The sequence below is a fragment of the Anopheles arabiensis genome, chromosome 2, assembly GCF_016920715.1.
Source record: "Anopheles arabiensis isolate DONGOLA chromosome 2, AaraD3, whole genome shotgun sequence".
In the NCBI taxonomy this organism is placed as follows: domain Eukaryota; kingdom Metazoa; phylum Arthropoda; class Insecta; order Diptera; family Culicidae; genus Anopheles; species Anopheles arabiensis.
This window is the reverse complement of record NC_053517.1, coordinates 13,725,166-13,752,452: the sequence shown is the minus strand read 5'-3', so window position 1 is coordinate 13,752,452 and position 27,287 is coordinate 13,725,166. Positions and strand designations below refer to the sequence as shown.

The 27,287-nt window shown below is 48.7% G+C and overlaps 2 protein-coding genes across 5 annotated transcripts; one reads left to right on the top strand and one right to left on the bottom strand.

Moving 5' to 3' along the window:
* On the top strand, nt 1-24,594 carry LOC120893901. 4 transcript variants are annotated; one of them, XM_040296104.1, is made up of 4 exons: nt 1-259; nt 2,004-2,338; nt 20,757-24,108; nt 24,566-24,594. In XM_040296104.1, exons 2-3 carry the CDS (start codon nt 2,120-2,122, stop codon nt 24,030-24,032), a joined length of 3,495 nt encoding a protein of 1,164 aa, XP_040152038.1. In that variant the 5' UTR covers nt 1-259; nt 2,004-2,119; the 3' UTR covers nt 24,033-24,108; nt 24,566-24,594. The 4 variants fall into 4 exon arrangements, with proteins under 4 accessions (XP_040152038.1, XP_040152037.1, XP_040152035.1 ...); XM_040296103.1 differs by having other exon boundaries at nt 1-280; XM_040296101.1 differs by having other exon boundaries at nt 1-284.
* Nucleotides 15,567-27,287, bottom strand: LOC120893903 (actin-histidine N-methyltransferase). The gene is made up of 3 exons (XM_040296105.1): nt 25,439-27,287; nt 16,802-17,086; nt 15,567-16,696 (listed from the first exon to the last, which is right to left on the bottom strand). The coding sequence occupies exons 1-3, from the start codon at nt 26,140-26,142 to the stop codon at nt 16,204-16,206; spliced, it is 1,482 nt and encodes a 493-aa protein (XP_040152039.1). The 5' UTR covers nt 26,143-27,287; the 3' UTR covers nt 15,567-16,203.

Sequence of the window (27,287 nt, the reverse complement as noted above, 5' to 3'; positions counted from 1 at the left end):
AAAGCTCGCCAGCACCCGACCGATCGACCGAGCGACCAGCTGGACCGCTTTGCCGGATGGACGTGAAATGCCAGTCTGTTGTTGCGCTCGGGCGTATAAAGTGGTCTCCGGCTGCGCTTTATCTCGTCACAAAAGAGAACAGTGGCCGTTGCCGTGGCTGTTCGGTGTTGGTTCGCCAGTGTTTTACCGAGGGTGGCCAAAACATAGCACCCGGTCGAAGGCGAAAAGTAAACGCAACGGGTGGCCCAAGCCGTAACGGGTGGCGTAATTTTCCAACTTTGTGTGTACGTGCATCGGTGTATGGTTTTAATTTGCTATAATATAATTAGTGTGTTAACATTTCGGTGAAAAACAAACAGCAAATGGAAAATGTTGCGAGAATTGGCAAACACAGTTCAGCGTTGTTCCGGGATTGGGGGATTGCAGATGGCGAAGATAAGAGGAAACTGACACGGCACGAGTGGCATCTCTTTTGTTCGGTCGAGATTTTGCGCTAGACGTCGAATTAAATCCCTTTTTAAAAATTCTTTATTTTCTACCAATTTTTGTTTGTTTTTTGCACCCCCAGAGTCAAGTGTCGCCAAAGTTGTGTCGGTCGGTTGGCGTCCGTGGCGTAAGCACTGCCCGCCCACTTGTGAGAGGCGTGAAAAATCCAAAAATGCGAAAAAAAAGAAACTGGACATCAAACGAAAAACTGCCTCAAACGGGAATCGTATGACCGATGGGATGGGGATGGACGTGTACTTTTTTTTTCTTTTAATTTGTTAGCCGTAATGTGTGATCTTTGGAGAGGAAGGTTTTGTTTTTTTCTCTTTTTTAGTACTTCATAGCGTTTCTTGGCACCTTTTTTTCGGAGAACCCCATTAAGTAGGTGTCGTGAGGGAGCAAACACAAATCGGTTGGAGGTAGTGTGGTAGCATGTTCCGACAAAAACTGTCAGGACAGACAGGGCGGGTGTCAGCTCTAAGCTCCAAGAAGAAGACTCACGCTTGACTATTACGAAAAAAAGGCTTGGAAGAGTTTAAAACAGTAAAAATATACGTTTAGCTTTTGAAAGATTCGGTGCGGGCAACACCCTTTGCTAACGATCGAAAAGTCTCGTTCTTGGAAGTCAATCCTTTTGATGTGATCCTATTTAATAACCCGGATCAGCTATCACAAAATCCGTCGCCTTAGTTAAATCCGTTGTTTATCGAATGGAATTCACTGTCTGCGCGATGTACACTGCTAGAGCGTGGAATAATTAGAGCGTTTATTGTGGAGGGTGTAATCATACGCCCCATGTAGCATTTTCTCCTTCACATAGCACAAGAACGTAGCTGTCGAGGATACGCGTCAACCGTGATGCAGCGTGAGCATGCATACACACATTAGCGCCTGGTGCGGGTGAAAATGCGCAAGTGAATGAAAGTGTGATGCAGAAGCGAGCATTAGAAAAAAAAGAAAAAAACCCACCCCCCCGTCAAGACGCAACAACAAAAAGCAACGGGGTGCGTTAACACACACCGCACCGCCGGGCGGTTTTGGCGAGAGCATCAACAAGTGAAAACGCATGCACGCGATACCCAACGATGACGGTGATGATGATGATAGGTGATGCTGGAACAAATTGTTGTTTATCGAACGCGAGGCACAATCGACCGTGGCGAAAATCGCATGATTGACGTACTGAAGTGTGTGTGTGTGTGTGCGCGCGTCTGTGTGTTTGTCAAAGTGACTTGATTGAAAATGTGAAATAGGGAAATGTGAAACAAGGGTATTTTTTTTTTTAATTTTACTCAAGTCAATTCTCCTCTCCTTCTTCGCCAGGGAGTTATTAAAAAGACGTTTGCGTGTTTGGGAAGGAAATCGAAAAAGAAGATTACATTTGATAGGGGGTTGTTAAATATGTCAAATAATGACCCAAAGTTGTGACAGCAATTAAGCCAAAAATTTCCAATTGCGTCACCGATCATCATAGCAAGCCGGAATGTGAAATGTCATTTCTTTTCTCCTTCTCTCAGGGTAACAGCAACATAGATACGAGTGTGTGTGACTTATTCTGTGTGTGTATATGTGTGTGTGATTGTGCCCTGTAACCATCTTTTAAAGCGAGTGTCCCCGACAAACAGTCCTCCAAATGATTCCACATCGAACTGTACGGCTGCATCGATTGCAGCGAGCGGGAAGCGTTTGGAACGGCCAACGGTCGGTGAAGACGTTTGGTGGTGCGGTGCTGGCGGTGATGCTACTGTGTGCCGCCACCGTGGTCGGCAGGGCTGAGGGATACAATGCGTCCGCGGGCAGCAAGCCGGAAGACATGCCGAGCAGCGAAGAAGGCGAGCAACTGATGCCACAGGTAGGACACGCAGCGTAGCGGTGGTCGTTGGGCAAGAGGTGGACAGAAGTAAACGAGTATTTTTTGTTAATAAGCTGCTACTTTTTAATAAGTAATATTTCAATTTTTGCCGGTCTCGTAGTACAGTCGTCAACTCGTATGACTAAACAACATGCCCGTCATGGGTTCAATCCCCAAATAGACCGCGCCGCCATACGTAGGACTGACTATCTTGCTATGGGGGGGAATCAATTAGTCACTGAAAGCCAAGCCCACAAGTGGGTACAGGCAGGCCTTGACCGACATCGGTTGTTGAGCCAAAGAAGAAGAAGAAGAATATTTCAATTAGGTATAATTTCATTAAGCAGAGATTAGATAGAACTGTAATTTAAAAATTCGTTACGATTTCAAAACACCAGAAAACATAAATCCCATCCAGTAAACCCACTGTTTACCAGTACTGTTCAAGCACACGCTGGGGGGCAAAGTTCACCGCCACCGCCACTGGCAAAGGTTATGTTTAATGCACGAACGTAGAAGACACCATCGATAGAGAGACAGGACAGGACAGAAGAGAGGGGGCTGTGGATCGATTGAGCCATGAAAAATGTAGTGACCGAGTGGGTAGAGAACGGATACAAGCCAAGCAGAGTATCCCGTGGGAGTTATCGCTTTGAGGAAAAAATAGAAAACAATCGCTCTAGAAATAGTTAGTGCGATCGGGCAGACCGGGTCCTGGGGAGGCCAACGGATCGAATCCCGGCCAAAATAGTCATGGGCCTGGATTTAATTGGATGAGCAGGAGTATTGAATTTTTAATCACTTGCTCTACTTATTTGCGACCTAGCGCGACCGGCATTTGGGCCGCAGCACACGCCAATGTTGGTGTAAAGTTTCGCTACTAAATAACTAACTAAATCATCTCATTCGCATTATTGTATTACAAGCAATTTCGACTACATTACGGCTATGGCGCTTGATTAGTGGAGTGTAATGTAGCGAATACAAAGAGACATAATGTTGCTACTACTATCCACGCCCAGTGTTATACTGTGAAAAGGATGAAAATACACACAAATTAATAATGCTTGCGCGTGTAATCTACTCTCCCGTGGAAGTGGTTCGTTCCCCCAAGCTTGAGCAGCTCCCTTGATAGTGAATAATAATTTGATCAACATCGTGTAGGTACAGGCCCAGGCAACCCGAGAAGGGGTTCGGCCTAGTCCCGGTTGCATACTCTACATCACCAACGCCATAGCCTACTACCCGGGTGGAGTATAAAGTTTCATCAGCTTGCAACCGAACGATCGAAGGCAACAGAATAGTTTCCTTCGGGGCAAGCGTTACGAGCCTGACCGGAAAGGGGGAGCAAATAAGAAATTCTCACAGCCATGTCTTCCGTTGTTCGCTGGAAACCGGTGTCGACTGATCTGTTCCGTAAAATAAAATACCTGCATCAAATTTTCACATAAATAAAAGGAATCTCGTCCTGCACGGTAGCAACAGACGGGGGACTTGGGCGACGATGGGTGGCCCGTGCCATATCGAGGGGGTTTCGCTGGAAAAAGCTGCAAAGATAAGATGCAAATTTAGCACAACTTGCCCAGGCCAGCTTGGCTGGAAGAGGGTGGTAAGCATCCCTCTAAGTATGTGCTGAAGTTCCCTTGCCGGCTGCAACTAACGGAAGTGTGCAGCGGGGTCGGGGCAGCAAAAGGGACACACAAGCATAAGCTAAAGCGATATTGATATGAATATTTTAATATCCCCCTCCATCCTGGTCCGCCAACCCAGGAGCCATTGCCAGCAGCTTCATCGTCGGGTGGGGAATTTCGCATAAAAACGCTCCCAGCAGCAGCAGCAGCTCGAGATGTGGCGCGCGCTCGTACACGACACACGAGACATCCTTGCGCGCCGTATCCTTCTTATCCGGCTAACTTCTGGTGCCTGCCGCGAAAGAAGTGCTGCAAACAAGTGACTAAGCCTTCAACTCTCTGCTGCCATTCTACACGTCCCCCGTCCCCGCCAATTCCCTGGTGGCGAGGCATTCCCGGAGTTCGTTCGTCCCGGTTGTGATACACCAAGCAGTGGAGCGAAGTGATGATGATGATCAAATGAACGCCAGTGATTTGGAATATGTATGGCAGCGGGGTTGGGATGGTTTGGAAGCGCATAGTATTTGCATTACGGGTTGTTGATTTTCTTGTCTCGCTTGCCGCTGGTCCCTTGCCGCGCCCGCCAGAACAAAAAGAATGCCTCTGCTACGATTTACAGCGCATATCTCGGAGCGCTGAGCAAGCCCGTCCCTGCGGGAGGACACACAAGGCGGAGGAGGCCGAGCGTTATACCCGAGTGAGCAGCAGCAGCAGGAGGTGGAATGCTTTGGGCTTTGGAATGTTTTGTTGTTGTGCTCGAGCAAGCAATAAATGGAAAGATAACGCATTGAAATTTCCATTTCCGAATGCCTTGCCTTCGGGACGATTTTTGGAAGGATATTTTAAATGCAAAAAAAAAGAAAATGCTCCGACCAACACCACCAACGCCACACTTCAAAAGCACACGGATCAGGTTGTGTCGAGGTGTACCTGATTTTTCGGATGAGCGTTTTATCTCCATTTTTTTTTGTTGCCTCATTTGTTGCCTCCCCCGTCAGGTACGCTCGGTTTCCATTAAGGGACTGCCCCCAGGATGCGGAGGAAACGGAAGAGATAATTGTAATTGTGTATGAAATGGGCTCTGATGCTGACAGCTATGCAATAAATACAGTCCCGGTCCCTGGTTGCCATAACGATGGGAGTTCTTTTGCTGTGCAAGCAGGGTGCATGATAAACACAAATTCGTTGTAAATTGAAAGATAATCTTAAGTGATGTGTCCTATAATACGTTGAGTGTTGAATAGTGTGCAGGATCTGCAATATGATCTCATTATTTGGTGGTGAGATGGTGTGACTTCCCAATATCGGTGAGCCATCGTTCATAGAATTCTTCCGGCTTTGGGACATTCCAACGTTCTCCTGACCGCCGCTTTAGGAAGAAAGATTTATCAGACGGAGTTCTAGTCCGTAGCCAGTGTGTGGATAATTTCATTGTAGCAAATTATGCCTACTAGGCGCTAAGTGACTTTCATCTATATGACTTTCTATAACCATGAAAACACGTTCAACTTTAAGGCATTTGACGACAAACGGTTTCAAACACTCCGGGAACCGTGCAAAGAGATTCAAAATTCGTATTTTAAAATGTAAAGTTATGTAGTAATCAATCGTTTTAAAAGAATTTGGACTCTGATTCAAACATAAAATGAACAAAATGGTACGGAAGTAACGTCCAAAGATGTACAAAAATTCATGTAGAACTTGAGGTAACCTTCATCCACTTTCAACGCGACGGCATGATCATCGCATGATGGCAACTAATAGTGTCAATTATATTACATGAGCTAGTAGATATAGGATGTAGCGTGTTACATCTTACAGTCGTTAACGCTAAATTTTGGCTCTAACACACCTTGTTTTTGTCTTTAAGGTGCTCAGTTTATTTACAGTGTGTCACAATTTTTACCTCCAAGGCATCAATTTTCGACTGTAAGTCAATTGTTTTGTTTAAAAAGTTTTAATTACTATCTGAAAGTATGTGTTCCAAAAAAAAATTCAATTTTAGTCAATTAATTAATAATTCAATACATATAATTAAAAATATTTAAATTGTTATGACAATTTTGGAAGTTTAAACGGAGTGAGAAAAATGGCATGTATTTTCAGGTGTAAACTATGTCTTTGAGAATATATTAATTTGTATTGTATTGTTTATTGTATTAAGTGATTGGCCAAACAAGCGGCCTTATCACTGAATTAAAACTAAAACTTAAATAACTAACGCAGTGTACAATGACAAAACGGATCAACAAAATCTAGTAGGTAGGTGCCAGTCAAATGAAATGTAACGCTGATTAAATTTACGGGCCATCGCAGTCATTGGGTCGTTCTCGCTGTATGCACGTCTTGTAAGGTCAGTTCTTATTAGTCTGTAGTTACGGAACACTCTAGGAGGGACATTTATGTTGACTCTAGCCAGTAGTTCTGGCGAATCTATCTCACCGACAATAAGTTTGGACAAAAACGTACATTGGGCATTATCACGTCTCCTAGCAAGTGTGTCCAGACCAAACAACAAACAACGAGTATGATACGATGGACGAGGGGTTACATTACGCCACGGAGTGAAGTGTAGGACAATACGAGTAACTCTCTTTTGGACAGCTTCTATTCTATTGGACCAAACACTAGAGAACGGACACCAAACTGTAGAACTAAACTCGAGGATGGAACGAACATAGGACTTATACAGAGTTAACAGGCAGTGTGGGTCATTGAGTTCTCTCGAATGGCGACGAATAAATCCTAGCATTTTGTTAGCTTTGTCTAAAATATCACAGTAATGTTGTCGGAAATCTAGTTTGCGATCCAGGGTGACTCCTAAATCCCTGACCGTATTGCACCGCGGTAGTTGTGTCCCTGATATGCTATAGATATACCTTATCGGACTAGCTATTCTAAAGAAAGACATTGACGTACACTTATCAACAGAAATTAGCAGGTCGTTGTTGATACACCAGTCAGAGAAAACATCAATCGATCTTTGCAGAGAAAGAGAGTCGGATGTGTTCCGTACGATACGAAACAGCCTAACATCATCCGCATAAAGCAGACAATCTGCTTCCGTAATGGCCAGTGTGACGTCGTTAATAAAAAGCGAGAACAGCAGTGGTCCCAAGTTGCTGCCCTGAGGGACGCCAGATGAACTCTCGAAAACGTTAGAGGAGACACCATCGATTTGTACGTAGTAGCTACGTTCAGAGATATAGGACCTGAACCAATTCACCAGCGGAGTAGAGAGACCGATCCGGGCGAGCTTAGCCAACAGCAAGCGATGGTTCACACGATCAAACGCAGCCTTAAGATCAGTGTATACTGCATCCATCTGAGCTCCGGAAGTAAAGGCTGCATGGCAGTTGGAGACGAATTCCACCAGGTTTGTGGTAACACTGCGTCGAGGAAAGAAACCATGCTGGCGTGTAGAAATATAAGAACGACAGTGATACATTAGCGAGTTTTGTACGACGATCTCAAACACCTTGGCACAAGAAGGCAAGGTGGTTATACCGCGGTAGTTCTCAGCAGAGTTTTTATCCCCTTTTTTGTACACCGGAAACATCACAGAGGATTTCCAGGCCGTGGGTACAGTACTTTGTGCAAAAGAGAGTTGGTAGATTTGAGACAGAGGCTCTGCTAAAAATTCGCGGCATTTGGCAAGGATTGCCGTAGGAATACCATCGGGTCCAGGGTTGTATGAGGTTTTGACCTGCTGCAGAGCACGTAGTACAGTATCTACCGAGATAATAATATCGCGTACGTCAATGTCAACAACATCACGGGGCACATTATTTAAAGCTGCTTCTAATGATAAGCTTGCATCATCCGTAGTAAAGCAGTCCTTGAAACGATCAGCAAATAAGTTGCACATGCCTTCCTTACTGCTTGTGGAGACGTTGTTATATGTGAGAACATCGGGGAGCGAGCTGTTACCGCGTTTTGATTCAACATACCTCCAGAATCGTGTTGGGTGTCTGATGAGCGAGAATTTCACTCGAATGAGATAACGAGTATGAAGTTGTCTGTTATAGCTTCTATATACATTATGGGCAGCAATGAACCTTAATTTGGAGTGTTGTGTACCATTTGTACTGTAAAAGCGAAAGCATGACGCTTTGTTTTGCTTTAGACGGCGTAAACGTGCATCAGACCATGGTGGACTGCGACGCGGTGGCATTAGAGGACAGCAATCAGATATAAGCGCCAGTAGTGTTGTGTTAAATAGTTCCAATGCTGAGTTAACATCCGGATTACCTTCCAGGAAAGACCAGTCAGTAGATTGAAGCAGTTCAGCTAGACGGATAAAGTTAGTTCGCCTGTAGTTACGTGTGCCGGACTCACGGTTCGGTGCGGTAGAACGCCAGGAACGAGCTGTATTGCCAGCACCAGTTAAATGTAGTTCAGATTTCATTCGTTTTTTTACACAAATAAGAAAACAATCAAATGACATACTTTTTGTAGTGTTTTTCGTAGTTCAAAATTACGATTGTCTTAAACCAGCTTAAATAGCTTGTAAATGTATCATGATCGTTACAAGAGCCGAAAATGGGTGACTTTCAGACAAGTCAAGAATTGATGCCTTTGGTGCCAAAATTTGGTGGCAACGACTGTATTAAAAATATCTGGCCAAACTGCTACTCGCAATATCAATTTTAAATGTGACAGAAAAGAACAGCATTAATTGGTGGACTTTCCTTTCATAAAACCATTGCTTGGTAATCAAAAAGTGATATCCCAACGCTACGTTATCAAAAACCAATATTGGTGCAATAGCTTTCTCGTTAGTTGGATAAAAAAAATGCATTGCTCATAGCGCACCCCAAGCTTCAAACAGTGATCATATGCCACCAGTGTACTATTCCACCCGTATCTCGCCTGCGGTGTGTGGTATGCAATATTAATCTCAGACGAGAATCTATTTCACTAGCTATGAATCCTAACTCGCAACGAAGCTACTAAAAACCAATCGCAAACCGTTTTCAGCGCACCATGTATCGTCATACGCTCTTGCCCTTGTGTATCACTTGTTCGACACTTGAAATCATCGCCATCTCTTGATCACGTCAGTCGACACGGTGGCCCTTTCTTTTTTCTCTTTTTTATTATTCATTTTCATGTTCACCGACGCTGGGTGAGTTCCTTTTCCTTCGTCGACGTCTTTCCTGCTCGTGTTCACAACATGACAGCCTTCATTTTACTCCTTCCTCCGGAGCAACACACACACACCGGGATGATGCATCAAACCAATTCTTCGATCGATCAAACTCTTTTGCTTTTCACTTATTTCACTCTTTTGTTTTTATGCAGCTGCACATACACCCTTTGTGGCTCACACGTTCGCTTCTTTCATGGGAGCCGGCGATGCATGCCGATGCCATTGCACATTCGTCTGGCATGCAACATGCGCCCGGCATGCATCATGCATCAAATTCCCCTGCCCGGGCGAAGCATCCTTTTTTCGCATGCTGTGGCGTCTTTGGGCCATGCCGATTTTCACCACTCCGCGGCTGATTTTCACCCAAAAAGAAGGGAAAGATGGTGCAGCCTGAGTGGTGGGGGTGGTGCTGCTGCTGCTGCTGCTGCAGTTGCTCGTGTATTGGAAAGGCAGGAAAACTAGCCAATCCCCTACAACAACATGGGAGGTGGGTCGCTGGTGGATAGGAAGGAAAAGATTTCTCTTTTCTCTACCCACGGCGGAGGTATCGGCCACTGAGGCACGTACACGTTCGTACACAGATTTCCTACGCTTCAATGAACCGGTTCGAATGGTGGAATGCCGACCACCCGCTGAACAACTGAGCCTGCCCAACCCCTCTCTTCTGTCCACTTCATCAGGCACCGCTTTTCTGCTTTTATGAAAATTAACGCCCGACCGGGGATGGAAATTGAAAAGAAAACTCTTCTTTTCGATCCACACACACACATGTGAGAGTCCTTCGGTACGGAAGAAAGGGTGGGCCGCTCGTTTGTGTGTGTTGTGTACCACCCTTTTTGCCTCCCTTTTGCTATTTGCGCGCGTTTTCTCACTTGGGTTGCATCGCAAAAAAAGGTTTCGCACGGGGACGCGAGCCGGCGGCGTGCCGAATGGAGCGATGAAACAGAATTGATAAGCTTCTTACTTTCCATCTCGATGCATTCGCGTGCATCGAATGCGTACGTGCGTGTGTGTGTGTGTGAGGGGTGCCTTTAGTGCATCGTTTCGGCATTGATCGATGGTATGCGCCGGGCTCTCGATACAGCTGCGGGAAAACTGCATCGACGGTGTGGAGTGTGGTTGTGTTTTATTTTTCGTTCGGAGAAAATATTAATCATTTTCCGTCCGCTCCATATGTAGCAAACGATCGTGTACGGGATTAGAAGTGGAGAAGGGGGAAATGATTTTCCCCGTGATGTGAGTTCCGAGAAAAGAACACGGTTTCTGGGGGAGGGAAACCGTTTTACGCCAAAACGCATTTCATTCGCATCAAATGCGTTTATGTGCAGTAAAAGCATCGAGTTCGAATGATTAAACACCGGTTTGTAGTGATTGCTGGACAGGATCAAAACGTTCGTCCATGAAAGAAGCTGCACTACACGTTTTTTTCTCGTTCAATTGATTGATGGAGAGAGAGAGAGAGAGAGAGAGAGAGAGAGAGAGATCCCCAATACCAAACATGTCATGCGAAATTATTATTCACACTGCTGGTTATGACAATCCAATGTCGAGGGAAGAGGGATTGTCTGTTCAATTTTTAACCAAAAACCAGCACCCTTGCGGTAGCATAAATTAAACCACAATCAGCATCAACCCACCGGGCATCGCTCCAACATCGTGTGCAGTCGAGCAAAATGCACGTGTCTGCTGTGCACCGCAATGCTGTCGAATAGTTTTATCGCGCGCAATGGCTGACGGGATTTTCACACGGTATGTGTCAACATTAATCAGCACTCCCGAAACCGATCACTCCCCTCCCCCCTCCTGCTGTTCTGCACCACCTTTCTCCCCTTTATTTTCCTATCGCGAGAGCCAATATGTTGTTGTGTTTATAGAAGCAACCGTGTAGGAGAAAAAAAAACTATGTTTCCATTTTCGTCCTAACAACCAGCAACAGCCAGAACATGAAAACTGGTTGAAAAAAAAGAAAGAACGATCCGAACATACACCAACATATTGCGGGGAAAATGTGTAGAAGAAAAAAAAACGGTTACAATATAACGAAAACGTTGTGACAAGTGGACAAACTCCGGATTCGCACGCCACACTACCGAAACGGCTCAATCAAATGGTGCGCTAGCGCTTTAGGGGTGCGGGAAGGGAGTACATACTACAGGTATAAAAAATGCTTAAAACAAATGACAATAAAACGTGGAAAATAAAAGACTAATGGTGCACATTCTGCCCGGCAGACGGGCTAGCAAAACAATAGATAGTGCGCACAAACCGGTAGCGCTCGGCTTAAAAGTGCACGTGATACCGGTGCGGTAGAGAGAACAGTGTGTGCCAGCAACAACGTTTGTCAGCAGACATGGTTGTAGTTGCGAGTGTGTCCCAATAACATTCAAGTAAATAGAATACCAAAAAGTGCACTGTCTTTCATTTGTTAAGATTGGTAATGGACGTCTACTGAAATAACTGAAATAATTCGATTTGTGTTGGGAACTCTTTAGTTAATCTTTCGATTCGAGAACTTCCAAACATCGACAATTACACGTAGAAATATCTCGATTTCGTCAATAGAATACTGCTAGAATGAATAAAAAATGGGAAAACCCTCTCCATCAAACCGATCGTAACCGAACTCTACAATAAAACCCTTGTATTAGAAGCAACTTGTTGGGCTAGTCCCGTGGTATAGACGTCAACTAGCACACAACCTGCTGTAAGAGCATGCTCGTCATGAGTTCAAGCCTTTTGACTATCTTGATAATCGGAAAATCAATCCTTCTTAAGTCACTGAGTTAGATAGAAGAACCAAACTCCATTAGTAAGATATAAAAGGGTGTCTCTCTGCCTTTAGAGTTAGTTTCTTCTTACTTTTGAGGCAGAGGCGCCCTTCTTTAAGTCCTTCGACCCATATTACTGTTGATTGCTATGCCAAATAAATAACTTCGAATATCCTAAAACCAACGAAATTTAAGTATACACGACGACAATCGGTTGCTTGTAATTAGCAAGAGCCAACCTGTTCATTTTTGGCTAAGGTTTTCGCTTTAACGCTACTAACCACTTGCCAACCATACCAAAATTTCACTAATCCTACTATGCATTAGGGAAACCCTGATCCTCCGATGCCTGCCAATATTGCCAACGCAATTAAATACCCTTTTAAAATGGACGTCAAAATGTCCCCCGGCAAAACCACCACCTGTTTGCGGGCTGTCCGCTGGCCTTGTCACGCGTTTTGGATCCAATTATGGCTGGTGTGGTTGAGAAAATTGTTTTCCCACTGCACCCTCTCGACGTAGCACGAGAGCAAGATTGGGCCAATTTTCCGGGCGCCACTGTACAGGACACGCGGTCGGCGAAAGATCGATGTTGTACGCCGCGGAACACACAGGTACAAACAGGATCCCGGGGGGGGGGGGGGGGTGGTGAGCAGGATGAACTGCCAGAAGGAAAAAAGGCAGACAATTTCTGCTGTAGTTACGAACATCAACATGACACGTGGTACGAGGGCGCGCGTACGGCAACGCGGTTTGGCAACGTTGCTGCGCGCACAGCACATCATGTTTGCACAGCTGCCAGGGAGACAACAGTAATAACTGTTAATCAAATTGTGTGTGTGTTCGTGTGTGTTCTAACGAGTGCAAAAACGTAATCTACGCCACTCGAAAGCGCAAAGCGTTCCGGTGTAGAAGGGCTTCCGCTGGCCATGATGCTTCATCAGTAGTAGCAGTAGTAGTAAAAAAACTGGCATTTCTCGCTGTTATGATGCCCCGTTGTTCCGATATATGAACCATTAAACTACATACCCACACCGAGCCCCGGAAAGGAGATAGGGTTCTGTTTGTTTTTGGTTGTTCATCTCGATGTTTTTGCTGCTTTCTTTTTGTTGTGTTCCCATCAAACCAAAAATGCAAAAGCTTATTCGTGAAAAAAACAACAAGAAGAGCGGCTTGGTAGAAAGCAGGCACCCCAGGAGGAGCTTCCGGTGGAGCATTTATTTTGATGATTATTGTGCTCGGGCCATGCCAAGCCAAAGGGCCGAACGTTTGCCGTTTCGGTTAAAATTGTTACTGTTGGAAAACAAAACACAAACTGGCCCCGGGGCAAAACGATGCCGATATTAACATGCACGCATGGGTGGGTGGGTTTGTTGGGTAAAAATAAACCACAAACCGTTGCTGCACGCGTGGCCGAGAGACCGAGGGTAAATAAAACCGCCACGAGAGATAAATGTAAGACCCACATTGCCCCGTCCGTGCCGATAAGCACTTGCGCACGCAAAAGGATTGTGCCCGGGCAGGATAGGGTTTGGGGCTGTATAACGAGCTTTTTCGTTTTAATCCAATTTTCCTGCCCTTCCTTTTTTTCTACCTTCGGACGGAGACGGGAGCCTGCACGCGTTCAGAAATCACTTCATTCGGCTGGATTAATAGCATTAAATGAAACGCGTATCTTTCGCGGTAGCACCACTTGTGGACCAACGCTGACAGGACACATGGACTCATCAGGGCCGGAAACCACACAGTTTTTTCTTCTTCCTATTCCTTCTCTCGAGTGCCTCCATACCTATAGGTTGACGAGTTTTCTCGTCGCGCCGTTGCTCTTTTGTGGACGCCCGCGGTATTTCATAATCTAATTTTCACCAATTTGTGCCATCGACAGCGTCCTATGACCGGTGTCTCACCGTCACAGGATGAAATTAAACTCGGCGTACCTGATTGGCACCAAGAGGCATGGCTGTGTGCCTGTGTGTGTGTACGACGATGTTCCGTTTAGTTTAGAAAGCCACGCTACACAGCATCCGTCGGGCAGCGGTCGTACGATCGGGTTGACTTTTGGCAGGGTGATTTGGGGGGAAAGTCATCGTTTTCCAATTTGTTTATGGCTGTGAGCTATTATTGCTGGATCGGTAATCTGGCCCTTCCTTTGGCTGCGGCGCTGTTGTGATAGCTGCCCGATATAGGTAAACTGTAATTGGAAATGAAAATATTAACATTCGCACTAGAGAGGGAGAGAGAGAGAAAGCATCGTGTGACATGTGACGGTTTAATTACGCGGCTGTTTAGTATCATAAATACTGCTCCCCTTGAAGGAGGGCAAACATTTTGCCCGCTGGCTGTTAAAGCTTTAATGTACGATTAATTAAGGCAAATGGTTGCATTTCTAGTGAACAAAAAGCACCTATCAATAATGGGTGGGACAGTAAAAACTATTTGTTAGCTGCATACATACATACGGCACGTCATTGCCACACCGTACCGCACAATCAAACCTCATTAACTACACCTCTAACGAATCCGCACGAAGTGTAGTGTCAATTGTGTGGGTTTCTGCTTAAACTGCTCCGAAAACTAAATGTTTGAATAAAGCCCATCCTTCCCCATCTCTCCGTCGGCACACATCTCGGTGCACCACATTTCAATCTATCCGGCCCATCCGGTATGGCCATTTTACCGTTTCGGCGGTTCCATGAAAATTGTCTCTCTGCGCTTGTTCGTTGTGGCGGTTCGTTTTTTTTTTTGTTGGTTTTTTGTGTGCTCCATTCTGGTTGAACAATTGCAATAAAACCACACGCGAATCCGATTCTCCCAAATCCACTATTTCATCCCCCAAGCCGTATGCACCAGTGAACGAAACTGGTGACCACACAAACCGGTCACGGTGTGGGTGTCACTACGGAGCGGTGAATGTATGTGCGTTTTGGAGGTTTTGATGGATTTTCGACCTTGCGAACCTTAACCACCACCAACAATGCGAAACGGTGTGAACCTATTGTCTCTGTGGCGCCTACACAGGAACGGAAGGAACGAGTGTGTGGCACAGGCGCTGACCTAACTGAACCCCATCCGTACTGGAGAGCATGCATAAATCAGCGGCAATAAATCGATTTATGCTTTTTGCAACGATGTTGCCGGTACACCCGTTAACCACCGGGACAGCATGAAGTTTTGCCTTGCTTTGCCAGATGGTGTACAGGCGCAGGTTTGGTGGCTACATGGTGAAAAACTGCAATAAGAGTGGGTGTTAATGGCTGGGGGTAAAGGAGGATGTGATGGTCAGGATTATGCATGCTGGGCCAATGGACATATCCACCAAATCGCTTTGAACATTGTTTAGATGGGGAGAAGTACGTTGGGGAGCTGCTTTTTGGCTGGTACACGCAACAATCGTATCATATTTCGGAAATGCATTTCAACGCAACCGATTAACATTTCAGTGATGCCTGCTTATGTGATTTTGGTGCATAAAGAGAGTATTGTCGTGAGCGACTGATTGGAAAGAGATTTGCTATGAACTAATTATACCTTGGATGTGATTAATCTCAGTATTTTACCATGAATTAGACTGATTCATTAATCACTTATTTTGTTACATTCTGTTTTTCATCTAACTAATCTAGTTTAAGCTGGCGATATTTTCTTTCGTCACGGAATAATTCTACCATTCTTGTCTATCAAGAATAATATAAGAATTTTTTTATTCCACTCTAACGTTAGTTTCACATTCGTTACACGATTTATAGGCAAATTATGCTTCCGTGGGTGACAAGAAAAACATACAATAGAACATGTAGTAAGCGTATACAATTATGCAAAACGAAACGTAATATGACTGTTATGTGATATGTGATAAGAAAAACAAACAAAAAAACCGCTATAAAGCGACTAAATCCAATCAGTGGTTGTGCACAGCTAATACTAAGTTAAGTTAACAAGACTAAGTAATAACAAGAGAAAAGTTTTGATAGGTTTTTTTTTACGAATTTTGATTGCAAAGGTTTAAGCAAAATAATACTATTTCATGTTCAATATTTGCTGCACCGCGAACTAGAAGATATGCTCGTTGCTACAAAAGCTTTATATGCTATTGCAATAAAGCTTTATTCATGTTCATGTCATGTTGCCGTGAAGCAACTATTTGGTGGTGGTTGATTAGTTGTTCGCTGCAAGTGCGCAACCGTCGTTTCCGATCCGATTGAAAATGGGGGGTTTGTCAGCGATAACAAATTCTCGGTATTAGAAAATAGTATTTCAACGAACCCGATTCAATCAGAACGGGTGCTTTACAACATTGTTGCTTTCCAGTACAGTTTACAACTCGCGAAGGGTGCACCAGCTGCGCAGTATCTGCTTCTCCCCGAGCCGATACTCGATCAGCAGCCGGCGGATGTGATGCCGGTTGGTTTTCAGCAACGCTTCGTCCTGCTCGATCGTGGTGGGGTAGCGGAGCAGCATGATCTTCATCACCGTAGCCAACCACCGCTCGGTACGGGCGCACAGTTCCGCGGGCAGTAGGGCCTGGTACGTGCGCAGCGTTTGCCGTTGCGTCTCCTCCATTGCGGTATATTCGTCCAGCTCCTTAGCGGTCATGGAGGAAACGCGGGCCAGCGAGATTAGTTCCTGGGATATCGGTGTAGTTGTAGTAGCGGCAGCTGGTTCCCTGGCGGGCCCAAAACTAAACGTCCCCGTCGTCGGCATGCCGAGCAGCTCGAGCAGGTGCGCCCGCTCCTTGTACAGGGGAATTGCGGGCACCAGGGTAAAGCGCTTCTGTACGTTTGCGTGCGGATTACGGGGGCAGACAAAGCTGAAACAGGGAAGATATGCCAGTGACGCAGTGTTGTGATTTGTTTTTTTAATGATGGAAAGTGTGAACTAATAAAACATCTTCTTGCTTGCTGCAACAACTTACCCATTGTGCACGAGAAATTCGGCATCCGTTCTCGTGCCGTAAACGATAAAAATTGGCACGCTGGCGGTGTCGCTTACTTCCTGCGTCAGGCTACACTCCAGCTGCTCGTTGGTGGCGTTGTAACAGGTTTCGGCCACGCATCGAGTCTCGTTCGAGGTGTCGGGAAATGCGTGGTTTGCCATATCCCAGAGCGGGATCAGTGCCAGCGTGTGGTCCATCCCGTCGAACTCGGCCAGATTGACCGGTACTTTGTTCTGTCGTGTCATAACCGTCGAGACAGCCCAGCTGTGTGGAAAAAGCAAGGAAAAGAGGAGCAATCTGATTTAGTAAATTTCTACCTCTATTGTGCTGGTTATAGGGGGGGGGGGAGGAATGTTTAATTGCTAAATATTACCGTAAGAGCATATCAAACGCTGCCGTTTGCTGAAGCCTAACAGTCCGCAAAACGGACCTAATAAAATGGGATTAATGTGACCAGTAACATAGTCACTAACGAGAAGGTAACATCGATCCAATGCAAGCCAAATACGCACACACATACAACATACATACAACATAAATTTGTTTGGCAAATACCGAACGTAAGCTAGCAGAGACAGCTAGTAGCTCGGGTAATAGTCGAGGGAATAGATCATATATCGATCGTTTCGGAACAAAAGCAAACCTCCCCTCACTGCAAACTTTCACACCGGATCGAAAGCCATCGCCAGGATTGTGGGCATTGCTACTTGCAATAAAGTCAATTTTCCCCTAATTCCGTTGCTTGGCTTGTGCTATGCCTCTCCAGGCTCCGCTTGCCGATCGTCGTGGCGGCAACATTGCCTAAGAGGACGACGATATGCAACAGGGCATATTCGGTTCGGAAATAAACCTCTGGTCCACGCTGCAAGCTGTTTGCCAGGCAATTTATATCCGATTGGGCTACCAAGCAAGCGGGCAACTGTGAGCCGGCGGTGAGACGGAAGACGGTACGACGGTGCAATAATGTCCGAGTGGATGCCGGGATGGACTGGACCGACCAGAAGCGAGAGTGAGAGCGAGGAGAGAGAGAGTAAAATCAATTCTACTGGTGATATCAGCATTGCAAACGCATAAATTCGAGGCTCCGGTGGAAAGGATGGGGCAAACTTCTTGGAAATCGTTGGTCCTGGCGTGCTCGAGAAGCTGGCGAACGAACCGCATCTAACATCTAACAGTGTCGAGAGTGCCTCCGGGAAATCGATTGGCCGCTATTAAGCTTGTTTTGGCAAAGTGCTGAGCGTTTCACGGCAAATCACACAGCCCGGTATTTGCGAGAAGAATGTTAAGCCGTTAAAAGTATTTCAATCAATCTCATGCTAATTCGTACTAATCTTGAGACAGCCTGCGGCAAAGGGGTGGAAGGAGTTCTTTTTGTGTGTATTATTACAAGACTGCCGAAACAATGGGGAGGAAATCACAATCCTTCCACAGCGAGCAAACACGGGGTAAGGCAAATATGATGAAATGCAAATATGTTCCTTCCAACTTTCGCCAAAATTTACCACTCACCGTAACAATGTAGCGGACCCAAACAAATACAGCCCCCTACTTCTGCACACATATCCTTTAGGCTTTGGAGCTTATTTCCTAAACAAAACGCTGGAGCTTATTTCCTAAACAACAAAAAAACATCAACAAATTCATCCTTATGGGGAGAGGTATGGGAAATAGCAAGAAAAAAGGGGACAACATTTTTCCCCACAAAAACCCTTTCCGAAGGCCCCTCCTGGCCGAGCCTCGCCCCTATCGTCACTGCGTAAAAACTCGCCCATCCGTGTGCGGCATTCAAATCAAACGGAAAATGTTAGCCTCACTGACTTTCTCTCCCTTTTCCAGCGCTGTGTGTGTGTGTGTGTGATGATGTCTTGCTTAGGATCCTTTGGTTTGGAAAGAATGCCTCCCAGTATATGTCCCCGGTAGTTGGAAAGATATCCGATATCCTTCCTGTGTCTTCATCCGTCATCCAAACACGATGACACATCTGAACATGATGACGATGATGAGGATGATGACGGTGAGACATTGCCGGCAAAAATTGCCACTAAACCTCTGCCGCTGCTGCCGCTGCTGCTTTCCGATCTACCATCGTTGGTATTGAATGGAAGAATGTCCTTCTTTGGTCCTGTGTGTGTGTGTGTGCGTGGTTGCGTGAAAGGACTTTGCTTCGGACAGGCAGAAGTAATGCAAATCGGATCGGAGAACGGAGCAGTACCGAGTTTGGCCCCCAAAACGCATGACTGCACTTTATGAGGGTTGTCCGATTTATGAGACGTGGCTCTCGGGTATCCTTAGTGATGGTAGGATTTTGTCAGTCCTCTTCTCTCTTTCCCTCCCTCCGCCCCCCTCCTAGTCCTATATTCCGTTCGGACTCTAATGAAAACCCCGGCAAACACAGCTGTTACCGCCTGAACCAGGCCATCGAAGTGGAACTAGGCGGAGGGATACGAGAATTTAATAACTCAAAGTTTTGCCGTGACCCATCTACTGGACGGGATCCCGCCGGCTGCAAACAGCACACAACATATCAATATTGAAATGTGACGACAAACTGTGTGTGCCATTTATTTTGCAAAAAGTGGCTATAACATTTGTGTTCCTATCATTTAAAAATAACATCATTTATTGGCCAACAGTGGGGGTACAGCGCAAAAGGCGCAACCAATGCGACGAGGGGCTTTGGGTTTGTTTGCAGTGGAGTGGATGCATAAATGAAATGACCTCCCGGTCCCGGAGAAGCAGAAGCAGTTCGGTAAACAACAGAAAAGGGCCAGATTTACACCCCGGCTGGGTAGGTAGAGCAAGGATTTAGCCAGAGTTTAAAGCCGCCTCCCTACTCGTTTCTGGGGCAAGAAAAATGTGCTTAATTTCGAACAATAGAGAACCGGGTTTGACCATACTGACACCATATGCTTTTCTGCCGCATTCTCACAGACAATGTTGTGCCCACTGTGTGTCACCTTTACTTTATGATTAGTTTTGTGATGCGTTATGGCCACCCGTTGTGTTCTAATTGCTTTTCCATGTTTTCGTATCTCACTCACCCAGCAGAGGAGGGCAGCTCGGGCTTGCAGCCGGAGACATGGGGGCATTGGGTTGGAGGAGTTGGTAGGGCACAACAAAACACTACACTACAAATAGACAGTGTTTCAAGCTAGTTTTAGAATTCCCAGGAACTGAGGCGAATTCGGATTTGCAAGTGGACAGATGTGGGTCGTGGGGGAGCTCACTGGAAGCCTAGCCTAGCAGATGAGAACCGCGTCCTGATTTATCTGTTTGTGTTTACGTGTGTGTGTGTGTGTGGATTTGCAGGACGATAAGTTTTTCGTATTATTCCAGGTAAATGAGCTTGGTTTTGCCAGCTAAACATACCAACCGCCGAGCTCAATGGCCATGGTATAATGGTTCAATATATACATATTGGATGCTCTAGAAAACATTCCAATCGTGAACTTGGAGTGGAAAATGGAAAGCTTTTCAGACAATCTGAGCGCATCGGATCGATTCTGGCGTCCGATTTCCGTGCTCTTCGCCGTCTGACCTTTCGGTGGTGGAGTTAGGTCCACTTGGTAATAGAACGGGAATTTTAACTGACGTATTGCGCTATTGGAAAGGAAGGTTAAATGTCAATTGCGAGTTCACGCGAAACGTTCAGTCTGCAGGCTCATTATTGAATGCCAGAATTTGATATTACGGTATAACATTTCATTAAAAGAATCGTTTCGTTTGGGATACAGCAACTACCAACTGCGGCCGTAGGACGTAGTAGGTAGCTAGAAGCATTGAAGCCTTGAGCCCTGCTGCGCATACCCATTTAATTGGCTATTAGTATCATCGTCTAGACATGCATATTCACATGTGAGATGACGTGAAATGTTGTTCGAACGGCTTTCCCGATGTTAATAATAATGTTTCTCAACCCATCCTCTCCTGCCAGGCACTCTCGCTAACGACACTGCTCTCGGAGGATCCAACGGCGGCAGCGCTGCAGCACCAGCCCGGCCAAACCGATGCATCCCTGCAGCCCCTGTCCGAGCACGGCCCGTCGGCACCTTCCAGCTCACCGCCCGACGGACGCCGGCGACGTCGGCTGGGCAGAAAGCGCAAACGTCGCCCACTGCAGGACGACTACTGGCCGCCGGCCGCACCGGAAGATAACGATACCGAATCGAACGTGTTTTCCTCCCCGACGGCAGCGGCGGCCGGGACGCGCGGATCCGAACGGAAGCGTCTGCCAGCAGCACGGTGGGAAGAGGCGGGACAGCAGCAGAAGGTGCCACCGTCCTCCTTTCGGCAGGGTGTTCGCACGAATGGCAACTGGAATCATCATCCGCAGCATCAGCAGCGCGCCGGCGACTGGATGCACAATCCCTACACGGATGCGGTGAACGTGGAGCAACCGGCGGCGGCAGCGGCGGCAATACCTGCAAGACGACTCCCCGGTGGACAATCGACTGCGGCGGCATCGGCCGGCGGGAATTTGCCACCTATGGATGCGAATAGGTCTCGGCGAATTGCCGGCGGCCGGCCGACCGAACCGTCACCGACCAATGGGAAAGCGTACCGGAAGCCCTACTCGCAGGCCCGGCGCACCGAGGAGGAACACGGCGATGGTGGTGGTTCAGGAGAGACGGCCGGCAAGCTTCCTGCGTCGGCGGCCGATCTGAAGGCCCTGCTGAAGCAGTCGGACGGGCTCAGTCTGAGCGAAATACTGCAGCAGCGCAACATTTCGCTGCAGGATCTTATCAAGGGCAAGCAGATGGCACTGGCCGCCCTGACCCAGAGCCCGCTGGAGGCGACCACAATGACGATGCCGTCGACGGTTGGCGAAACCGACCCGGCGTCGACCCTCTCGCCGACACTTTCGAGCGTACGGTTTCGGGTGTACGACGATGATGGCGTTACCGGGCGAGTGTCGCAGCCGGGCGGCGAAACCACCACCGGCACGATAATGACGAGCCCAACGACGAGCACGGTGTTACCAGTACCGGCAAGCGATATGCTAACGACGTCCGGCTTCAATGGTCATCCGCTGGAGGACGACGAATCGAGCAATGCGGTTGGCGATGATAACAACGGACAGAACGGTGGTGGTGGTGTGGGCAACATTTTCCCAACGGTGGAAATCAAACAGCTCGCCCTCAACCCGGTCCTGCCCGTGCACAAGGAGGAGCAGCAGCGCGTGCGACCGATAAAGGGTGTCGCCTCGCGGATACGGCCCGACCTGAGCAACACGCACATCCGCACCGAACCGGGCCTAACCACACCATCGACGAGCGGGCCAACGAGCCCATCGCTGCTGCTGCTAACACCGACCACCCGGGAAAAGTGGACACCGTCGGCCGCCCTCGTCGGGCAGCGGGCCAAGCAGCAAACGACCGGCGGCAGGCAGCGGCACCACGGTTACGGCACCACCCTACCGGCCAGCTTCAGCTCGTCCGGTTCGGCTGACCGACTGACCGTGACGACGGTCGAGCCACCGACGGCGAAGAAGCTCGTTGCGCCCAAACTCAGCTCCATCGAGGCCACCTCCATCCTGCCGGAAGCGGAAGCAATGGTGGAGCTGTCGCCCGATCGGCCCCTTCAGCAGCATTTGCTTCGCGTGCCGAAACTGAAGCCCCGGATCGCCATCAAACCGAAGCTAACGAACGTGGTACCGCCGACGCTGCCCGCCGAGCCGAACGGAGCAACGGTGGTGTCATCGCCGTCACCACCTCCACCCGACAAGCGGCCACCGGCGACGAAAGATCCACTCAACCTGTCCGACGTCGAGCTGGAGGATGACAGTGCTGGGGAGCGAGGGACAGTGGTTACAACTGACCCGCCGGCCGGCAAACGGCAACCGCCAACCCGCCAGCACCGGCTGCACGATGACCTGGAGGACGAAGGGGAAGAAGAGCCGCGGCTGAACATCATCGAGAAGTTCACCTCGTTTGCCGATTCGTCGGCCGGTGTGCGGCCGCACGCCGGAGCGCAGGACGAGCGCGACTCCGAGCAGGAGGAGGCGGCGGTGGCCGATTTGATCGGCCGCATCAGCGAGCACACGCAGCGCTCGTTCACCGACAGCCTGGAGGAGCTGTATCGCGACGTGACGGAGAGCAATCCGTCGCTGTTTAACGACCTGTCGCCGATCACCAGCGCGGACGAGCGGCGCGAGCTGCTCGAGCTGATGGAGGACCGGCGGATCGGGTCGCGGCTAGCGAAGGTGCTGTCCCAGCGCAACATGACGCTCGACCAGCTGCTCGAGCATCGGCGCCGCGGTTCCAGCCAGCTCCATCTGGCGGAGATCGCGAACGGCAAGGTGAAGCCGATCGACGACAAGATCGACATCGTGACGGCGTTCGAGCACTTTCCGCGCTTCAACATTGGCAATCTGCGCAGCATCCGGCCCGATGACATCAAGCACGATTCGCAGGGCTTCAGCTACTTCACCTCCATCATCAACATCCGCCCGTCGGACGAGGGCTACAGCAAGGAGGCACGGGCGCTGCAGCAGGACCGGCACCGGTCGCGGGCCGCCGCCGGCAGCAACCACCAGCACCACCATCGCAGTGAGTCGCATTTTTTAGTGAAGGGCGGATCGAAGGATAGGCTGCTCGTGCCTTCGAGAATGTCCGCCGCAATGGAACACGCGTACGGCAGCAATGGTGAGCAGCAGCGCGGGGATGCCGGCACGGGGGGCGACCGGATGGATGTGGACGGCGATCTGCTCGATCTGGAGCTGTCCGGGCACGGGTTTCAGCACCACCGGGGCTCGGTGACGATCGAAAGCACGTCGATGCCGGTCGGCGTCCGGTCGGCGATCGTGGCCAGCTCGGCCATCGTGGGCGTCTCGCTGCTGATCTTTGTGGCCATCTTTGTGGCGTGTCGGGTGCGGCAGCGCCGGCGCCAGAAGCTCAACTACACGGAACACTTCCACATGGCCAAGGGGCGGCTGCCGATACTGCACGGAGGAGTGGAACAAGAGCAGCAGCAGCAGCAGCAGCAGCAGGCCCGCAACAGCTGCACACCGGCCGGTTCGGGCCGGTCGAGCAGTTTGGGCGAGCAGCAGGTCGTCTACACGACGCACCGTGCCCTGGCGGAACGAAACGGCACCACTGGTGGGGCTGGCACAACGTCCACAGCGACAGCGGCGGGCCGGCAGCGGACCATGATGGATCCGAACTCGGTCGAGATACAGGACTACCTGTGGGACCGGAAGCCGTTCCAGTAGAGACGGGGCATTTACGCCGTAAATCTGGAATGTCGACGGTTGTGATAGCACATGCTCTTTTTATCTGTTTGTGTAGGTGAGTGTGGCAATAATGCTTGCATTGCTATCGTAAAGTTGTGCAGCGGAAAGGAACTATTGGGAAGATTTCTTCCTGAAAAAACCGACCGCACTCCGTTTTGGATGTGTTTGTAATTAAGCCAACTTTTGCTGCCAACTTTCGTCAAACAGCACAGCATCGACCCGAAGCATTGATTTCTATGGCAACAGTAGCAACACAATCCGCACTGGTGTGTGGATAGTGGTGTGCATTTTGCATTGCTGGCCAAAGTTTAGGCAAACTTTCGGTTTTCCCCATAACCGCCACAAGCTTCTCGGATTGTGGTGCTAATTTCGTGCTAAAACTTTGAAGCTCTGAAAGGGTGCAATTTAATTACACAAACCCCTATCGCTCGCCTGCTCGCTCGGCACGAGACCACGAGACGTAAAAGTTGCACTAACGCAGCGCGTACCCATTTTCTTATCTTTCCTTTCAGATTGGTCTCATCACACCGAATGAAACAAAGCAAAAAAAAACACAAAAAAAAGGACAGCACCGAAACCGTATCGAACTCTTATTGGGGCGTACGAGAAGTAAGCTGTCCACTAAAAGTTGATGCCCTCGTGCCCCGAAACGGTACGGACGGTAATCCTGTTCATGCAGCAGTGGGGTTTGCAGCAGCCGCAGCAACCGCAGATTGGCGACATCTCGGGCACACGATTGTCCATGCGACATGCGACTAAACTTCCCAGGAATTGGTTATTTAGATATGGTTACGAGCAAAAGGACCAACAAGGTCGGTTGCGGCCGTTCGTTGCGCGTAGAAAGGAGGAGAGCAGCAACGAACAACAGTAGACCAGAGTTTCCAGAGTGATGTATTAAAGAGACAAACATAATTATCTACACAGTAGACTAGTAACGTGCGTACGTTGTTAAGAAGCTTAGGGAGGAGATGGAGCGGGAACGAAGATCTTGTAAGATAGACAAAACCAATGTGCAATATTATGATGTTCGAAAGGAAGAATAATACATTAATTTAGAGCAGCGATAGTGTAGAAACGACCCGCAAAACGACAACCCGTTGGCGGTACGCGTTGTAGCCCGGTAGGGAAATAATTTATAGATTAAAACAACGATGCCCCGTATGTCCGTTTCTTTTAAGGATAGGTTGGGATGGTAGAATAGGAGTTCGAGTTGCCCAACGCCCGCCTGATTGAGCACCAAGGGGGAACACTAAGGGGGGGTGGGTTTTGCAATCCGACTTAACGTCGATGGTGAAACCAATCCGAAACTCTCTTAAATTACAATAAATCTAATTAAAAGGTAGTGGTGGTATCGTCCTCTTTTCCCTTTGTAATCTCAAACTCACCGGAACACATCGTACGTGAAGCAGTCCCGCAGCTCGTCCACCTTCTCCTGCACAAACCTCCGGATGAACCCGTACTGGCGGGCGATGTGTTTGCACAGCTTCAGGGCCGGCAGAAACGCGTCCGTCTCGGCCAGTTCGCCCATGTCCTCGGTCGTGTAGTAGAGCGGTGTCGTGTACCGGTCGGGCAGCATGTCCAGGTACGGCTTCCAGTCGCTTTTCGCCCGGAACCGCTCCATAATGAGGGCGAGCGCCAGCATAATGTTGCCCTGCTCGCTCATCATCGCGCCCGGCATCAGCTCGAGCAGCTGCCGGTAGCGCGGCTCGTTGGTGACGTAGAAAAACATGCTCCTCGGTACGGTGATAATGCATTCGCCGGCCGGAATTGGCCCACAGGATTCCAGTCCGAGGCCGCCGTACTCGGCGTGTTCGGCGACGCGCACATTGTCCACCTGGCAGCCCCGCTCGACCGCCCACCGCATAAAGTGGGCAACCGTTTCCATCCGCGGCCGTCCGTTGGTGGTGCGGAGCTTTGGTTCGACGCGCCGGATGCGGTCCAGCACGCCGGCCATGTCGCGGTGCTGGGCCAGCAGCTCGTCGGCACCGTTCGCCTCCCGGAACCCGTACTGCATCAGCTCCTCCACCAGCCCGTTCAGCTCTTTCACCTTACCCTTCGAGAGGGCTTTGGTGGGGGCGCCGCCGTTCATATTGTGGCGCGGATGGGGGTGGCGTGGTGGTGCTGATCCGACTGCGTTGTCACGTGCCGCGCGACCCGTTCTTCTACCCCGTCGTTATATTGCTTGTCACGGTGATTTATGTATTTTTGAAAGTTTTGTCGCCAACCTCCCTTCCGTGTTTTGTTCGTGTTCTGGGGGTCTCCGTCGTCTTTAGAGGGGATATTTATCACCTACGCACGCACGCACGCTCGAATCCACATTAAGGAATGGGGGGGACTGTGAGAGTTAATTTTTCTATGCTCCTTTGATGAGATGTCCCAAGCCAAGCAAACCTTCCCCGCACGCTAGATTGGTGTGTGACGGGTTCGCCCGGTACTTAAAATAGATTCCGAAAAAATGGGTCGTGCGCCGTAGATTGACTTGCTTGCTCGCTGAGGCGGAACGCGATGATCTACTAGTGAACCACCCGTACGGGCGGAACGTGTGTGTGTGTCCGAGGTCGAATTTGCAACACTCCGCTTCCTTCCCAGTTGTTGCTGCTGCTGCTGCTGCACCAAATTCCTTACGATCTTGTCCCCGGCACGCCGGCAGCCGAAAGCCACACACTTGACAATATCGTAATTTTCCGATCAAAACACACACACGCGCGCGCGCTGGCAGAATAAATGATCTTTGCCGGTTGGCCGATGCACGAACGGGGTTGAGAGCCGACTGTACCAAGCGTGCAAGCAAAAATTGCCCACTCGCCTCTTGCTGCTCACCCCGAGCGGTCGGGGGTCCGGTGGCGAAGTATTTGGACTATTCGAAAAACTACTCAAACATGCCCATCACCGCTGACAGGGACCGGTACGTAAACAACACGTAAATTACCCACGGCTACACCACACCGGAATACCACACAAATCACCGTCGTACTTATCGTACCCGGACCGGCGGCCACTGCTGCTCTCTGTGATCACGGCTTTCTTGCACAACACAGTACACAATCACGCACACACACACACCCTTTTCGACACTTGTGGGAGGGTAGGTCCACTTTATCCGCTTTTCCGCTCACAGCACGATTCGGAACAGAAAAACTGAGTTAAATTGCATAAATAGGCATCGAAAATGCAGCGAGCCGAGGAGCTACGCGGTGACGTGCATGCGTGCTGAAATGTTGTTTCTTTGCACTG

Excerpts from the sequence above, each read along its gene's own strand:
- LOC120893901 (XM_040296104.1), top strand. The coding sequence starts at position 2,120 with ATGATTCCACATCGAACTGTACGGCTGCATCGATTGCAGCGAGCGGGA. Across the intron at positions 2,339-20,756 it reads GCGAGCAACTGATGCCACAG|GCACTCTCGCTAACGACACT; the intron begins GTAGGACACGCA and ends CTCTCCTGCCAG.
- LOC120893903 (XM_040296105.1), bottom strand. The coding sequence starts at position 26,142 with ATGAACGGCGGCGCCCCCACCAAAGCCCTCTCGAAGGGTAAGGTGAAA. Across the intron at positions 17,087-25,438 it reads TTCACGTACGATGTGTTCCG|CTGGGCTGTCTCGACGGTTA; the intron begins GTGAGTTTGAGA and ends TTTTCCACACAG. Across the intron at positions 16,697-16,801 it reads GAATTTCTCGTGCACAATGG|CTTTGTCTGCCCCCGTAATC; the intron begins GTAAGTTGTTGC and ends TCCCTGTTTCAG.